The sequence below is a fragment of the Panthera onca genome, chromosome C2, assembly GCF_046562875.1.
Source record: "Panthera onca isolate mPanOnc1 chromosome C2, mPanOnc1 haplotype 2, whole genome shotgun sequence".
NCBI classification, from domain to species: Eukaryota; Metazoa; Chordata; class Mammalia; order Carnivora; family Felidae; genus Panthera; species Panthera onca.
The window spans coordinates 156315550-156333484 of record NC_138347.1 but is presented as its reverse complement, the minus strand read 5'-3'; the positions used below and the strand labels follow the sequence as shown (position 1 = coordinate 156333484).

At 44.2% G+C, this 17935-nt stretch overlaps 1 protein-coding gene and 1 non-coding gene across 7 annotated transcripts in view; both read right to left on the bottom strand.

The window, feature by feature from the left end:
- The window catches only part of CNOT10 (CCR4-NOT transcription complex subunit 10), a 72174-nt gene extending 54268 nt beyond the window's left edge, over positions 1–17906 (bottom strand). For 2 of the 6 annotated variants that reach the window (XM_060638161.3, XM_060638158.3), the window contains exons 1-2: positions 8281–8531; positions 148–242 (exon numbers count right to left, since the gene is read on the bottom strand). In XM_060638161.3, coding sequence (XP_060494144.2) covers positions 148–242; positions 8281–8482 — 297 coding nt within the window. In that variant the 5' untranslated portion in view covers positions 8483–8531. Of the gene's footprint in view, positions 1–147; positions 243–8280; positions 8532–17631 lie in introns of those variants that run through there. The other 4 variants (XM_060638163.3, XM_060638157.3, XM_060638160.3 and 1 more) reach the window with 4 other exon arrangements.
- On the bottom strand, positions 5734–5836 carry LOC132684459 (U6 spliceosomal RNA). The gene has a single exon (XR_009612673.1). It is a non-coding gene; the product is annotated as a U6 spliceosomal RNA (small nuclear RNA).
- Positions 17907–17935: the final 29 nt, after the last annotated feature.

The window sequence follows — 17935 nt, the reverse complement described above, 5'->3', positions numbered from 1 at the left end:
GTTTTTAAAAAATTTAAATAAAACCTACTCTCTAAACTTAATTCTTGAGTTATTACAGAACAAAAGTTATAAACTTAAAAATTCATTGTGAAAAGATTCATATTCGACAGATCCTAAAAACGGAAATCGAGAGAAACCACTGCTTACTGTGAAGGCCTGGAAAGCACTGGTGGACAACTCCTTCTCTTGATCGGTGATCCCAGAGGACTGACTTGTCCCTTCATGTTTCTCTGCTCCCTGATCTGCAAGCACACAAGTTTTGCAGTTCTTTAGAAATAAAGTTGTACAGTGAGTGTGCCCCTGGTTTTCTTCCTGTCTTCTTCCTAATGAAGTTGCTATAGTTAGGGCGCTCTCAATTACCACGACTTATTAGTGTTATAAGGAGTTGGAAGTCACTCCTCCAGAAACTTAAAGAAACCTTTCCCTTAGCCATGGTCTGGCACAATGAAAACCCACCACCACGTATGGAAGAATCACAGCTCTGTCCATCAGGACTGAGAATGTTGCGTTCACTCAAAACATATTAGATCTGTCCCCCAGCAATCTATACCAAAGTCCCACATATTCAAGAAACTATGCCAGGCTCTGGAGACACAAGAAGATTATAAATGCATACACAATACCTTCAAAAAGGTTATAATCCAGCTGGAATATAATAACATTTAACAATTAGAAAACTACATTGCTAAGAACTCATAGTTAATTTCCAGGCCAAGAATGCTTCCATAGGCTTAGAAATCCAAAAGCCAACATTAACACATTTAAAAAGCTTCCTTGGGGGGGGGACTGCGTGGCTCAGTCGGTTAAGCGTCCGACTTCAGCTCAGGTCATGATCTCGTGGTCCATGAGTTTGAGCCCGGCATTGGGCTCTGTGCTGACCGCTCAGAGCCTGGAGCCTGCTTCAGATTCTGTGTCTCTGTCTCTCTCTGCCTCTTCCCTGGTTGTGCTGTCTCTCAAAAATAAATAAACATTAAAAAGAAATTTTTTCTTAAAGCTTCCTTAACATGGTTAAATATCTATATACAATCTTTTTTCCCAGAAGTTTATTTTATTAAATTTTAATTTAATTAATTTATTTTTTAATGTTTATTTGGGGGAGGAGGAGCAAAGAGAGAGGAGGACAGAGGATCCGAAGTGGCTCTGCACGGACAGCAGCAAGCCGATGCAGGACTCGAACCCACGAACCATGAGATCCCGACCTGAGCAGAAGTTGGACACTCAACCAACTGAGCCACCCAGGCACCCCTAATTTTTGATAGAGAATGCAAGTGGGAAAGGAGGTCAGAGAGAAAGAGAGAATCCCAAGCAGGATCCACACTGAGCGCTGAGCCCAGCAGGGGGCTTGATCCCATGACCCTGGGATCATGACTTGAGTTGAAGTCAAGAGTTGGACGTTCAACCCACTGAACCACCCAGGTGCCCCAAGTATCCATATACATTCTAAGGTTAATGATTCCTGCCCCACAATTTTGTATTTTCAAAATTAATTTTTTATTTGAAAACAGAATTCCAAAATAAGCGTAAAAATCTCTGCTAAATCAAGTCTAAAACTACTCCAGTTCACTACTCTTAACTGCTCTGACAAATGCTTCAAAAAAATACTTTTTAACGAAAGCATCATCGATCCCAACTTTGCATGATGCAGTCACATGGTCTCAGCTCTTCTTGTTCACCAGGGATCTGTCTCAACTAAGTCTCATCTATATATTCTGGCAGATGATTCTGGGGAGAGGGACTGGCAGAAATCATGCTTTTCCTTAGGATTTGGGGCCTTGATGTCAGAGAAGTAACAAGAAGCTAAACCATGAAATCACACTCTATGGAGACAACAGAGTTTCCTCTGTAAAGTTACATAGCAGTAGCCATAAAACATAAAACATAAAACATAGCCATTCCACACTAAGAAACAAACCTGAGCTTTTGAAATTTTTTAAAGGAAAGAGGGGCGCCTGGGTGGCTCAGTCGGTTAAGCGGCCGACTTCGGCTCAGGTCGTGATCTCGCGGTCCGTGAGTTCGGCCCCGCATCGGGCTCTGTGCTGACTGCTCAGAGCCTGGGGCCTGTTTCAGATTCTGTGTTCCCCTCTCTCTGACCCTCCCCCATTCATGCTCTGTCTCTCTCTGTCTCAAAAATAAATAAACATTAAAAAAAATTTTTTTTTAAAAATAAAGGAAAGAACTGGCAACAAAGTTATAAAAGTTAATAGGAATAAATACTTCCAGGTAACCACATCTACAGAGCCAAAAAATAAAAAAAAATAAAAAAATAATCAGCATCTAGTACATCAAGGGACCATAAAGAATGTTAAATCCTTTAACTCCATGTTTGAACAGATTTCAAAATCTTTCAGCCCTTTTCACATTTATTCGATGCCATAATAATAATTAAGCACTGGGAATGGGAACGGCAGGAAGGGGAGGAAAGTGACAGTGCCTTGAAAGCTACAGCAAACTGTAATGCTGATTATTTTAACTTCATTTAATCTCAAATCAATCACAACATTTCTTGCTTTGCCCTGAGGTACTGAACTCAAAATACAACTTGTACTTAATAAAGATCAGTCTTTAGGGGTGCCTGGGTGGCTCAGTCGGTTAAGCATCCGACTTCGGCTGTCACGATCTCACGGTCCATGGGTTCGAGCCCCGCATCGGGCTCTGTGGTGACAGCTCAGAGCCTGGAGCCTGCTTCAGATTCTGTGTCTCCCTCTCTGTCTGCCCCTTCCCTGCTTGTGCTCTGTCTCTCTGTCTCAAAAATAAACAAACATTAAAAAAAAAAAAGATAGGGGCGCCTGGGTGGCTCAGTCGGTTAAGCGTCCGACTTCGGCTCAGGTCACGATCTTGTGGTATGTGAGTTCGAGCCCCGCGTCGGGCTCTGTGCTGACTGCTCAGAGCCTGGGGCCTGTTTCAGATTCTGTGTCTTCCTCTCTCTCTGACCCTCCCCCGTTCATGCTCTGTCTCTCTCTGTCTCAAAAATAAATAAACGCTAAAAAAAAAAAAAAAAAAAAAAAAAAAAAAAGATAAAGATCAGTCTTTAGAAACGGTCTTTTACTATTTGAAAATTTTCCCACTTAGAAAACTTTCTTTTGATTTAAAAAACTAACAAACAAACAAACAAACAAAAAACACCAGGGTACCTGGGTGCCTCAATCGGGTAAGTGTCTGACTTTGGCTCAGGTCATGACCTCACAGTTCCTGGGTTAGACCACCGCCTTGGGCTCTGTGCTCAGAGTCTGGAGCCTCCTTCAGTTCTGTCTCCCTCTCTCTCTGCCCCTTCCCCACTCACACACACACTCTCTCTCAAAATAACATTAAAAATTTTTTTTTAAAAAAAGGACATTCTCCTACATAACCTACTAAAATGGTTACACTGAGAAAAGTAACAATAAATCAATAATATCATCTAACAAACAATTTCCCTGATTGTTCTAAGAAATATCTTATCACTGTATTTTTCCCTCCCAATCCGGGTGTCAATCAAGGCTCACATATTTCCCTTAAATAGCTTTTGTTTCTCTTACTCCAGAGTACTTCCTGACCTTCTGCTGCTCCTCAAGTCACCACTTGTTTTAAAGTCTAAGCTGGGGCACCTGCGTGGCTCAGCCGCTTAAGCCTCCAGCTCTTGGTTTTGGCTCAGGCCATGATCTCATGGTTAGTAAGATGAAGCCAAGCTGACAGCACGGAGCCCGCGTGGGATTCTCTCTCTCCTTCTCTCTCTGCCCCTCCCCCTGCTCATGTGCTGTCTCAAAATAGAGAAAGAAAGAAAGAAACTTAAAAAAAAAAATAAAGAGTCTAAGATAGTTACCTTGTAGAATGTTCCATATTCTGGGTTTATCTGATTGTTTCCTCATGCATTTAGTCTAACATTTATGGCAAGAATATTATATATGGGATAATAAATATCAGTCATTTTTAACATTAATTTTCTTAAGAGACAGAGAATGGCAGGGGGCAAAGGGAGGTAGGTAGGGAGAATCTTAAGCAGGGCCCACACCCCAGAGCAGAGCCTGAGAGAATGGGGTGGGGGGTGGGGGGTGGGCAGAGGGAGGGAGGGAGAATCTTAAGCAGGGCCCACACCCCAGAGCAGAGCCTGACGAGGGCTCCATCTCACAAGCATGAGATCACAACCTGAGCGGAAGTCAAGAGTCGGACACTTAAGCAACTGAGCCACCCACGTGCCCCAACATTTTAATTTTAAAAAATCTGCCTTTTGTTTTAAAAAGGTGACTTTTAGGTTTCAATCATCTCCCAAAGAATATTCTGGCTTTTTTAGTTTTACTCACCGACAAAAGCCCCACGCACCATTAACGGAATACCAACGGAAAGTAATAGGACCACTGCATAAATAGGACGCATGGGCTGCAAACACAGGTACGTGAGGGTGATGCCATTGTTGATGACTCAGAATAAAAAATTCTTTAGACTATCAAAGTCTCACAATATTTGAATTTATTTACACAAGAGTTTTTTTCAGATAGAATTGTTGCTCCAGCCTGGAATCTAAAGACCTCCAAAGCTTGAACCGAGGTAAAAAACGGAGATAAGAAAGCCCCTTTCGGAGTTATTGGGAGGCTTCACCGAGAATATACGTGAAGCGGTGAGAATGTATCCGGCAGAGTAGGTCCCCCTATGTGGCATGGTGGTGCAGACTTGATTGTTCCAACACACAGATGGGACCCGGGAGCACGGGGAGGTAGAGCCAGTACCTGGAACTGAAGTAAGAAGACCAGAACTCTCGTGCCACTTCTGAAATTACACAGTTGATACACAAGTGGAACTGGGGCAAATATCGGTTTTCCTAGTTACTAAAGAGCATCTGTCTTAGATGCCTTTTAGGGTGCCCTCCAACTCAGAAATTCAGTAACCCCAAACAAGCTTCTATAAAGCAGTGGATACGTTTGTTCACAAAGCAACACGATCCAACTCAAGTAGCAATGGAAGACAAATCTCCAAGTGGGGAGGTAGGGCCGATCATCTTGTCCCCCAGATTTACTACTCAATCATTCCTACAAACACCACCCTCGCCATCACCGCAAGCTTCCCAGAAGACATTGTTCATTCCTTAACCTTGACCGTGAAGAAACGCACGACACTCGCCCGAGAGTCTTTTTTTTTTTTTTTTTTAACTGTGACAGTATGGCTTGAATATAATAAATTCAGGCCATACATCCAATTAATAAATAGCTGAGAGACCATAAGGGTCAAGCATCATTCTAAGTGCAAGGGATCGACACATGAACCACACAGACAGGGCTCCCGCACTTGAGAAACTCAGAGGTTCCTTGCGGAGATAAGATGCAAATCCGGGATTCCGGGTGTGACTAATGCCATGGCAGTAACAAGGGCTGTGAGAGGGCACAGAGATGGCAAGTGAGGTCGGACCTGACTCAGAAGTCAGGTATGGGAAGTCCTGAGGAAACAGGGCTCCAAATGTAAACCGCGTGCGGCTTTGAAACAACCACCACTCCTTCCGGCCCCTGCTAAACCAAGTTCTAGCTTGAGATACTATCTGCGCCTCCATTCTATACCACCCGCGACGTCTCCGTAATCGTAACAATAAAGCTAACACGCTGTGAGGGCTCACAAGGTGTTAGGCATGTAAGCACCTCAAATAGGGTAACTCATTTAATCTTCAAAGCAAGCTCTCAGGAGGGGCTTCTTCCTGGGTGTGTAAGGAGTCATTAAACTATGTACATTCATGATGTGGGCGTTTTTTTTTTAACATTCCAAACACAGTACAGAAATACAAGATGCTTCGTGAATTTGCGTGTCCTCCTGCACGGGGGTGGTGCTAATCTCTGCACTGTTCCTGTTTTAGTATATGTGCTGCCGAAGCAAACACAATGTGGGCATTTTTGAAACTATCTAAAAAACCTATATTCCAGGAGCGTTCCAAAGAACCAGTCCTGCACAGAGCTGACTCTGGGAGCCCTGGCCTGGTACATCCTGGCCGTCAGTAAAGATTCCCAACTGCCCTCTCTCAAGAGGGCAACACGGTGCAACGAAAACTGTACAACCCTTGGAATCAGTCACATCTTCGGTCGGCCTCCCCTTGGCCACCTAACTCTCTGCTTACAGATGCTAAGTAAGTACTGGCTCTCTCCCCTTCCTTCTGGCAAAACAACCAACAATTCTGGCAGTTTCAAAAACAGATATAGATATAGATATAGATATAGATATAGATATAGATATAGATATAGATATAGATATAGATATAGATATAGATATAGATATATTCTGCGTTCTAAACATACAATTAACAGTGAAAACAGCTTTAGCATGACTTGATTATGGGACAGCCCTTAGATCACCGTCAAATCCCCGGTAGACTGCCCACTCTTGAGAATCGCCACTTAACATCAAGAACAAAACACAACCTGTGCTAAGTGAACTTATCGAAGACTTAGATCTGCCCTACAACAACAACAAAAAGTATTCTGGTATCTGGGTCTTTCAGAAGTGTTACTTCTGATACACATAGCAGACAAAGGGCGCCTGGCTTGCTCAGTAGGGACAGCACGCAGCTCTGGATCTCAGCGCCGTGAGTCTGGGCCCGACAATGGGTGTTGAGACTACTTACATGAAATGTAAAAAATTATATAAAATGAAACAGGAAAAAAAGTTAGCAGATAAATTAACATTTCACTTCTACTTCAGCATACAGATAAATAAGAATTGAGTCCTTATAGGGGGGAGGAAAGCTGACAGTTTATTGGAGAAAAGTTTAAAAGGACATCATTAAACAGTTTTTTCTTTAGAAAGCCAATAACAATGAGTTATTGTTAACCCAACTGTTTACACAATACATCTGTTTTGCAAAATTTTCAGGTGCACAACAGTAAGGAGCCATTACTTTTAACTGTGTAAAAACGGGACCCAGGATTTCTTTTTTTTTTTTTTTTTCCAACGTTTTTTTTTTTTTTTTTTTTTTGGGACAGAGAGAGAGACAGAGCATGAACGGGGGAGGGGCAGAGAGAGAGGGAGACACAGAATCGGAAACAAGCTCCAGGCTCTGAGCCATCAGCCCAGAGCCTGACGCGGGGCTCGAACTCACAGACCGCGAGATCGTGACCTGGCTGAAGTCGGACGCTTAACCGACTGCGCCACCCAGGCGCCCCTGGAACCCAGGATTTCAAAGCTCCAGAAAGAATGAGTTTAGATTAAAGCAGAACACTATACCGCATATGTATCTGTCATAAAATTTTAACAATGAATACAAAACTTTAAAAACGTTTAGGAAAACCAGAGTGTTTAATTTAAAACATTTATCTTCCCTCCCAAGGAAATGCATTAAATTTAGACCAAATGTCAAAATTTCTTAGTTTGCCATCGAGTTCTCCCCACAGCTTCTTCTAAAATGTATGCTCTCGGGGCACCTGGGTGACTCAGTCAGCTAAGCGTCTGACACTGAGCTCAGGGGACAGCTGAGACGGAGCCCTGCGCCGGGCTCTATGCTGGCAGCGCTAAGCCTGCTTGGGATTCTCTCTCTCCCGCTCTCTCTGCCCCTCCGCCGCTCACACATGCACGTCTTCTCTCTCAAAATAAATAAATGAACTTTAAGAAATAAAAAAAATCATAAAAAATAAGCTACACCGTCTCTAGGTTACTTTAGTTTTTTTTAAGTTTATTCATTCATTCTGAGAGAGACTGAGAGAGCACACAAGCTGGAGAAGGGTAGACGGAGAGAATCCCAAGCAGGCTTTGTCCTCCACACTGAGCCGGTCGAGGGGCTCGATCCCACGAACCCTGAGATCACGAACTGAGCCGAAATCAAGAGTCGGATGCTTAACCGACTGAGCCACCCAGGCATCCCTCTAGGTTACATTCTTTGACAGGCCCAACTGTCAAAAAGTGATTTATGAATACTGCAAAGCAAGGGGAAATACCCAACAAGTCACCAACGCACTGAAGAGTTTAGGCTTCTACTCTGCATCATTACCCTCTAGGAACTATAAACGTCTCCTATAATCTTCCTGAGAAAGAGAAGCCAGCTTTAAGATAAATAAACTAGACTCTAAGGCTTACAAGAGAGTCTGAAATTCCCATTTCTACAGACGTTTTGGAGAACAGAGCTCAAGAAATAGCCTTTTACCAGTTAACCATTATTTTATCTGCATTTTAACTTCAAGATATAACTGTGAAACAAAAACACTCCAATGGGATTACTATTTTTGTTTTCCTTGTTATCTTTCTCTACTTTTCAAGTTTCCTGTAAGGCATGGGTGTTATTTTTGTAGTCAGGTTTTTAAAACCTAGATTATTTATTTGTGACTGCGGAGTTCTTACCAGAAAGAGTCTGCACATAATTCCACAATATGTCTTTATTTGTCCAAAAGTAGTCTCCGTTGCCGATTGTAAGAGAAAATGGCCCTTCATCCTTAAACCTGACTTTCCTTCTACTCTGGCCTAACGAACATGGCTGAGCTTCTAGGCGTACAGGGCTCTTAGGCACACAAACCCGGACACCCTTTAAGCCAACAGGCTTCATTTTGAACCAAACAATTGCCTTTAGGTCTGAACTAAGTCGAAAAGAAACACACTGCTTTTTCAAAACTGAAAAGTCAGTTAACTGAACGCACAGATACATTCCAATACAGAATGTTAACAACTCCAATCTGACTGCAGGAGGTTCTTCCACACAAGCTACCTTTTCAAAATATAGCTCAATGATTTTCAAGAAAGGACATTTTTTCCTAAGGAAAAAATAATGTTAAGGCCTAAGGAAACCCACTGGTACACTCACAAAATAGTGCTGATTCCTTTGTGAAGGCAAGTTTTAAAAAAGAAGGACGCCATCCGAAAGAAAAATAATTCACGTCTGCCAAGGTCACCATAAAGTTCACACACCCTATGTGGTTTCCTATCACTTGGACAAGCATCTCTGATTTATCAAAACCCTATATATAACAGCTGATTAGTATACAGCTCAGAGAAACACTATGTGACCAGCACTGCCTCAGACTTGAGCACTCTGTCCAGCACTTCAGAAATAAAGGAAGAGAATATCAACGATCAGTAACAACATGCTTTGGGGAAGACAGACAAAGCAGATCTCTACCACTGCTGAGTATCTTGGTTTTTATTTTTAATGTTTTTTAATGTTTATTATTTATTTTTTTAACGTGTATTTATTTTTGAGACAGACAGAGACAGAGCATGAATGGGGAAGGGTCAGAGAGAGAGGGAGACACAGAATCCGAAACAGGCTCCAGGCTCTGAGCTGCCAGCACAGAGCCCGACGCGGGGCGTGAACTCACGAACCGCGAGATCATGACCTGAGCCGAAGTCGGACGCTCAACCGACTGAGCCACCCAGGCGCCCCTAATGTTTATTATTTTTGAGAGAGAGAGAGAGAGAGAGAGAGAGAGAGACAGATCGTGAATGGGGGGAGGGGCAGAGAGAGAGGGAGACACAGAATCCAAAGCAGACTCCAGGCTCTGAGCTGTCAGCACAAAGCCTGAAGCAGGGCTCAAACTCACAAACTGTAAGATCATGACCTGAGCCGAAGTCCGATGCTCAACCGACTGAGCCACCCAGGCGCCCCAAGATTTATTTTTTAAGTAATCTCTGCACCCAACCTGGGACTCGAACTCACAACCCCAAGATCAAGAGCTGCATACTCCACTGAATGAGCCAGCCAGATGCCCCTGCTGAGGAGTATGTTTTTATTTTCGTATCTGAGACTAGTATTTATTTATTTGCTTGTTTTTTTTTTTTTTAATCTTCATTTATTTTTGAGAGAGAGACAGAGTATGAGTAGGGGAGGGGCAGAGAGAAAGAGGGAGACACGGACTCGGAAACAGGCTCCAGGTTCTGAGCTGTCAGCACAGAGCCTGACGTGGGGATCGAACTCACAAACCAGAGATCCTGACCTGAGCCGAAGTCAGACGCTCAACCACTGAGCCACCCAGGTACCCCTTTATTTTTTTTGAGAGTAGTTTTTATATACAGAAAAGAGACCGTTTTTTAAATATTAATACTTGATTTATTAATGTTACAGATTCAGAAAGTGTAGATTTTCCTCAAACTTTTATATTCAACTTAGACTTTTCTTTTTAAGATTTTATTTTTTATAATATTTTAAAGTTTATTTATTTTGAAAGAGAGCGAAAGCGCGTGCGCGAGCAGGGGAGGGGCACAGAGAGAATCCCAAGCCGACTCTGCAGGGCCAGCACAGAGCCTGACACGGGGCTCAAACTCATGAAACTGTGAGATCATGACCTGAGCTGAAATCAAGACTTGGACGTTTAACTGACTAAACCACCCAGGTGCCCTTAAGATTTTATTTTTAGGGGCGCCTGGGTGGCTCAGTCGGTTTAGCTGTCCGACTTCGGCTCAGGTCATGATCTCGCGGTTTGTGGGTTCAAGCCCCGCGTCCGGCTCTGTGTTAACAGCTCAGAGCCTGGAGCCTGCTTCGGATTCTGTGTCTCCCTCTCTCTCTGCCCCTCCTCCGCTTGTATTCTGTCTCTCTCTCAAAAATGAATAAATGTAAAAACAAAATTTTTTTAAAAATTAAAGAAAAAAAAGATTTTATTTTTAAGTCATCTCTGTACCAACGTGGGGCTCAAAGTCACGATCGGAGATCAAGAGTCTCATGCTCCTCTGAGTGAGCCAGCCAGGAGTCCCTTAGACGTTCTATTTGGAGTTCTAATTTTAAAGGGATGTGATGAATGTTTGATCGCCTTTACAACGTTAAACACTCTTCAGACATAAAATTTTAACTACCTTAAATATTTCATACATTCAATTTTAAGTACAGTTGACTTAAAAAGATAATTTTCTGAGAACTTAAATCTAAAAATTAAACTTATGAAAATAGTGACTCAGGTATTCTTTAACGTCCATGCAATAATATAGTTAAAATTTCAATGAAAGTTCACAAGTATAAATCAACTATTCACTCAACTATACATTTAAAATTGGAGAAGCACCTGGTTGGCTCAGTTGGTTAAGCATCCGACTCTTGGTTTTGGCTCAGGTCACGATCTCACGGTTTGTGAGATCAAGCCCCACATTGGGCCTGTGCTGGCAGCACAGAGTCTGCTTGGGATTCTGTTTCTCTCTGCCCCTCCCCTGCTTGCACTCTTTCTCTCTCAAAATAAAATAATTAAAAAAAAAAAAATTGGAATCCTAAGACCAATATATTACTCTAAATTCCTAAACATTAACAACACTTAAAAGCATGAAATGTAGGTCACTATTACATCAACTCCTTATCCTAAAAACTAGTAAATGCAAAGGATGAATTTTCAAGTTTTTAACATTTAACATGCCTTTCTGGGAAAAATTATAGTTCATCCCCAGTTAATTAATACAGGAGAGCTGTTCTTTACAGAATATCAGCAAATAAATGTCAGCAGTAATGGAACTAGAAAAAGTACCAGCTTGCAGCCCCCCCATGATACAACTGATCACCAATGGTGGATGTTTATATTATTCTAAATTATTATCCATTAGATTACTTCTAATTATAATTGGAAAAAGATGTTCCTATCACTACCTTACCAAATTGACCAAACTTGGCATCACTAATGGTGGACAAATTGAAACTGACATCATGCACTTTATATAAAGTATACAGAATCACCTAAAAATATACAAATATGGTAAATCTAAATCTAACCAAGCCTGAGAAGTAACTTTCAGTTCACAGAAAATACAAAAGACAAGGACCAAGGACAAGGATACCAGGAAGAAACAATCAGACAAATCCGGAATGTGGGGTATTATACAAGACAACTGACTTCGTCTCTTCAAAAAATCACTGTCATGCAACAAAACAAAACAAAAGAAAACAAAAGAAAACAAAACAAAACGAAAAGGGAGATACTGGGAATGAAAACACTGAAGAGACCTAAAAAATATAATGTGTGAATCTTGACTGGATCTCAGTTTGAAAAGCACAGCTGGTTTTTCTAACTGATTAGTTTCAGGTGTACAACATGTTGATTCAACTCTGTATTACTTGGCACTCACCACAATAAGTGTGGTCACTGTATTGTTGACTCTCTTCCCTGGGCTGTACTTTTCATCATTTTGACTTATTATTACCTTATAACTGATACTTTGTCAGGTAAGTACAGCTTACTTTGGGGAAGTTTAGTATATTTAAATAGTGATTTTCTAAAGTATGACAACGGTTATGTAGGTGAAAGGCCTTATTTTAAAAAAGTGCATGCTGGGGCGCCTGGGTGGCGCAGTCGGTTGGGCGTCCGACTTCAGCCAGGTCACGATCTCGCGGTCCGTGAGTTCGAGCCCCGCGTCAGGCTCTGGGCTGATGGCTCAGAGCCTGGAGCCTGTTTCCGATTCTGTGTCTCCCTCTCTCTCTGCCCCTCCCCCGTTCATGCTCTGTCTCTCTCTGTCCCAAAAATAAATAAATGTTGAAAAAAAAAAAAAATAAAAAAGTGCATGGGGCACCTGGGTGGCTCAGTCAGTTAAGCGTCCGACTTCGGCTCAGGTCACGATCTCGCGGTCTGTGAGTTCGAGCCCCGCGTCAGGCTCTGTGCTGACGGCTCAGAGCCTGGAGCCTGTTTCAGATTCTGTGTCTCCCTCTCGCTCTGACCCTCCCCCGTTCATGCTCTGTCTCTCTCTGTCTCAAAAATAAATAAACGTTAAAAAAAAAAGTGCATGGTGAAATATTTAGAGATGAAGTATCTATAACTATTCAACATTGGGGCGCCTGGGTGGCCCAGGTGGTCGAGCGTCCAACTTTTGATTTCAGCTCAGGTCACGAGATGGAGCCCCGCATCCGGCTCTCGCTTTCAACACTGAGCCTGCTCAGGATTCTCTCTCTCCTCTCTGCCCCTCCCCCCAACTCACGCTCTATCAACATATATAAACTTAAAAACAAAAGAAATATTCAACATTAAGAATTTTAGCTAGATAAAGAAGAAGCAACTACGGCAAAATGTAACAATTGTTAAACTAGGTGGTGGGTATATGGATACTCATTTTTTCCATTTTTTTGGATGTTTGAAATCACTTGTAATACGAAGCTGAAAAAATACCAAATATGCAGATTCCCTACTGAACCCTGAAGAAAACAAATGGCAGGACAGTACCACGTAATCTGCACATATATTTTATTTTTATTTTTTAATTTTAGAGAGAGAGAAAGCATGGAGCAGGGTAGAGAAGCAGAGGGAGAAAAGAGAGAATCTTAACCCACGACCCTGGGATCACGACCTAAGCCCAAATCAAGAGTCGGATGTTCAAATGACTGAGCCATATATATTTTTAAGTCAGTGTGAGCTTGGGTAGGTGTAGAAAAGTCTGGAAGAACACACAAACTCAGTATTGGCTACCTGGATGCAAGAATTGGGTAGGGGCAATAGAGGACTTAATAGTTTTTTACCATATACATTTAATAATCATCATCATCATCATCATCAGTTTTGGGTGTCTTTAATAAAATAAAAATAGCCTTGGCTTAAAATCTTCCCATTTGTTTGTTCTTCTTATCATTTTTATGGCCATCCTGGCTTAAAATTTTAAAGCTATCTTTGAAAGCTGATTTCATGTTACCCATCAGGTCAGGCTCTATCTTTCCCTTATTCATAACATTATCAACCTTTTTCTACGAAGCCTACTACAGCCATGCCCACAGTCCAAATTCTCAGATAAATTCAAATCTAGGATTTTGTGTCCTAATTCCAGCCACTTTCTCCTCTCAGATGACCATAAAAATTAAAGTCAAATAAATCACCCTAAAACACTGTTGGTACTTCCTTAGTAAAAAATGAAACCAGTTTCACACCACTTTTATATGTTATACAGGGACACGGACCTCGTGAGCCCCCCACTGCCCCCTTGAACCTTGGTCTTTGGTTGGTCTCCATCCGTCCTCCCTCTACAATTTGGTCTCATACAAATCAGGGTGGGAGAGCTGCTGGCCGATCAGTCACTGAGAAGCCATACAATCCAGAAGCACGGGTACATCTGTCTCCCGCGGAATGAGTCTTTACCAACTAGAAACAGGAAACAGGAGGAAGCTGGACAGCTAAGCTATCCCTTTTTTCTCTCTCATATGGACTATCCTGAAGGGTAGTGTCTCCTGCAGCCCTTTCAGAAAAACCCCACATGCAAGCGGCCTGCTCTCTCTCAGCTCAGGGAGGAACAAGAGCCAAGTATGTAACATACTGCACCTCCCTCGGCCTGGCTTTCTCCTCTCTCGCCTCTACTACTCTGCGTTTGCACCTTCCAAGCTGAGAGCACTTGAATTGGGTTCTGCTTCTCAAAGGATGTGAGCCAAAACAAACACCTGACCTCAGCTGAAGCACACAAGCAACAACCCTGTGAGTAAATAAACTAAAACGCTATTAAAAGTTAGAGGGCGCCTGGCTGGCACAGTCGGTGGAACACACGACTCTTGATCTCAGGGTTGTAAGTTCGAGGCCCACATTGGGTGCAGAGCCTACTTAGAAATGAAATCTCACGGGTGCCTGGGTGGCTCAGTCGGTTAAGCATCCGACTTTGGCTCAGGTCAGGATCTCACGGTCCGTGGATTCGAGACCTGCGTTGGGCTCTTGCGCGGACAGCTCAGAGCCTGGAGCCTAATTCAGATTCTCTATCTCTCTCTCTCTGCCCCTTCCCTACTTGTTCTCTAACTCATCTCTCAAAAATAAACAAACGTAAAAAAAATTTTTTTTAATAAAATGTTAAAAAAAATACATGAGTAAGTTGGAAACCTATTAGGACCCCCATTTTGCAAATGAGAAACTGAGGTTCAACTAAGAACCTTGCATAAAGAGTAAGCCTTTCTGCTTACCTACTATACCCAATCAGTCACAAAATGTTACCTCTAAGAGAGTGTTTCCTTCTCTAACCAATCCATTCTTTTAAACAGTTTTTTTTTTAAACGTTTATTTATTTTTGAGACAGAGAGAGACAGAGCATGAACAGGGGAGGGGCAGAGAGAGAGGGAGACACAGAATCCGAAACAGGCTCCAGGCTCTGAGCCGTCAGCACAGAGCCCGTCGCGGGGCTCGAACTCACGGACCGCGAGATCGTGACCTGAGCCGAAGTCGGCCGCTTAACCAACTGAGCCACCCAGGCGCCCCTAACCAATCCATTCTTAACAGGGTCCTTGCTCTCAGTTATCCGTGGTCCTCTTACTTCCTTTTCTTCACAATACTCATCACAACCTAAACTCACAAGTATTTTTTTAGTTTACGTGTTTGTCTTTCATACCATAAGCTCCATGATTACAGAGATTATGTCAGTGCCTGGCAAGGCAGGCCATGGGTAAGTATTTACTGAATAAATTACTATAGCACTAGCCGCTTTTACCTAGTCTTTGGGCTCCCAGTCTCCTTTCACTGAAACCTCCCCCTTCCCACGCTGTGATCAGGTCACTTTCTTAAATGCTTTCATGGGTCTCTTTTCTTACCCTCCGTGACAAGGGCCCTGAGCTCAGGAGCTCAGAGATGAAGCAGCATATAAGCTAGACCCTGAGGGGCACGCGGGTGGTTCAGCCGGTTAAGCGTCTGACTCTCGATCTTGGCTCAGGTCGTGGACTCATGGTTGGTGACTTTGAGCCCCACATCTCATTAGGCTCTGTGCTGACAGTGTGGAGCCTGCTTGGGATTCTCTCACCCCCTGTCCCCCTCCACCCTTCCCCTGCTCGGCCCCCTCTCTCTCTCTCTCAAAATAAATCAACTTTTAAAAAACGTTACTAATATTAAAAAAAAAAAAAAAAAAAAGCCTTTGAACGAGGAGCGTGTTTACCAAAGAGAAAAGAAAATCGAAGGCACTACCACTCAGCAGCTCAGAAGAACAGTATGTCCAAGAGTCGTTTCTGGGGTGAAGAGCGAGGTGTGCGGATACGGAAACGTCGGCTGGAAACACACGGTGAAGTTTCACGAACGACATGAAGGACAGAGGATGTGCTGCACACGACATGGCATAAGCTTAGAAAGCGTACAGGCGTCGGAATGCTTTGCTGCAATTAGCGTCTCAGACATCAAAAGACAACAGTGCGAAGAACAGACCGGACAGGAAGAGAGAGGGACGGCAGTCGGAAGGCGGCTTCGCGCGAGGGAGACATTAGGGACAAAGGCTAGAATCACAGCAGGTGAAGCGGGGACGGAGACGAGGCCAGATTCAAGGAGACCACACTCAACACTCGGCTGGAGACGAACGTAACGTCATCTAGGTGAGACGTTTCCTACCACGTGGCTACAAAGCTTCAGCCAAAGACACGGCCCCGAATCACCGTGGGCCTCGTTCCTCCACCACGTGCGTTACGCCGCCACGTTACGCGTCGCACACGTCACCAGACGGGACTGCCACCCAGCGGCGCGGTCCTTACAGACTAAACAGACACGTCGGAGGCACGGGGCGAGTCATATCCGTTTCTTCAACATCCAACACGGTGCCTGGGACCCAATCTTCGTGAGTGAATGAAGGGACAAGTACGGGAATACTTCACGGCAGGACTTGGAAACCGGACAGGCCCTAGGCCTTTTATAAAAAGCTCATTCCAAGCAAGCGCAAGGATATGGCCAAGTAGGAACCGTAAACCCGGGACACAGAGACGCTGCCTTCAGTTAAGGACGGAAGATGTCGGACAGCGTGGTCCGGCCCCGGACAAGCCACGCTGATTTCCCGCCTGGAACATTCTCGCTATCCAGCCTGCCCCATTCCATACGGCCACTCTGTCATTTCATGGGAGTTTCTGCTCAGATACCACCCCCACCAGAAGCCTCCTGGGACCAGCCTACCTAACATTCTACAGCACACTCTATTATCCTCAATTTGTAAACTTTTTCTCTATGGTTTTCCTTCTCAGCCGACTGCGGCAGAGATCTTTTAACAAATTTCCGATAGTAGGACTGGCTCACTTTCGTTTCAAATCTAGTCCGACCATCAGTCATTGAGATCGAAACCTTCGGAATATTGAGATGGGCTTTTTACAGTGAAATCTTTAGAAGAGACAAAGTGTTGACCACTTCTAAGACCTGCGAGTGAAGTTCTTCCAATGAACCTGGATGCCACAGAGAACATTCACTTCTTACAGGAAACATACGGCAGACCCTCCCAGAGGCAGGCAGGAAAGAATTTTATACACCTTAACGGAGAAGACTCTAGGAATGGGGTACTAATCCATAAAGAAATCAGTCGAAATTAAATGAGCTAACCTTGAGGAACTAGGGGAAAATAGGTCCTAAGCGCAAGGTATTAGCACAGAACGAAGAGAGACACTTCAGTTTTAGGACTATTTAAATAAATAGCTTTCACAAAGCTAACTTTAGAGGACATCGCTGACCAGAGGCAGGCTTACGTGGGCGAAATAGCCCAGGTGAGCCCTATCCCGAGCCAGGGGACATAAGGCACCCGTGTGCTGCGGGGTGATCCGCCTTCCCCCCTGGAAAACCGAAAAGCCCGTGAAGTAGCTACACAAATGTAAGTCCGAAATTCCGGCGAGCGGGGCAAAGGCGGTCGGTGGCGGCTTCATACGGCACTTACGTAAAAACAAACTACCGGCCAGGGGGCCCAAAGACTCACGTTAGGGGCGGCCGAGGGAGAGGATGGGGGAGAGGAACGCACACCCAAATTAAAGTCACCCTCGGGTCCCCACCCCCTAGTCCCCACCTACTCAGCGCCAGGGTCCGCCCGCCCCGGGCGTGGGCGCCTCACCTGCAGGCTTGTCTGCAGCCATCTTCCCACTCCAGCTTGGGTTCTTCCCCGCGGGTGGCGTGGCCTCGACTCCAGCTGCCGAGCGGGCCGCGGTCCTGGGCCTCGGAGAACGACTCTGTGCCCACCGCGGCTCCGGGCCCCTGAGTTCCGGCCTGGGGAGTGGGTAGACGGCGGGCTGAGGAAGTGACGAAGGCTAGTTCGCGTCGTCTAGCAACAGGAGACCGCGTCTCCAGCCGGCCTCCCGCCACACTCGGCTTCCGCTCCGCGACATCCCCAGACACGCCACTTCCGGGGGCCGCCGCCC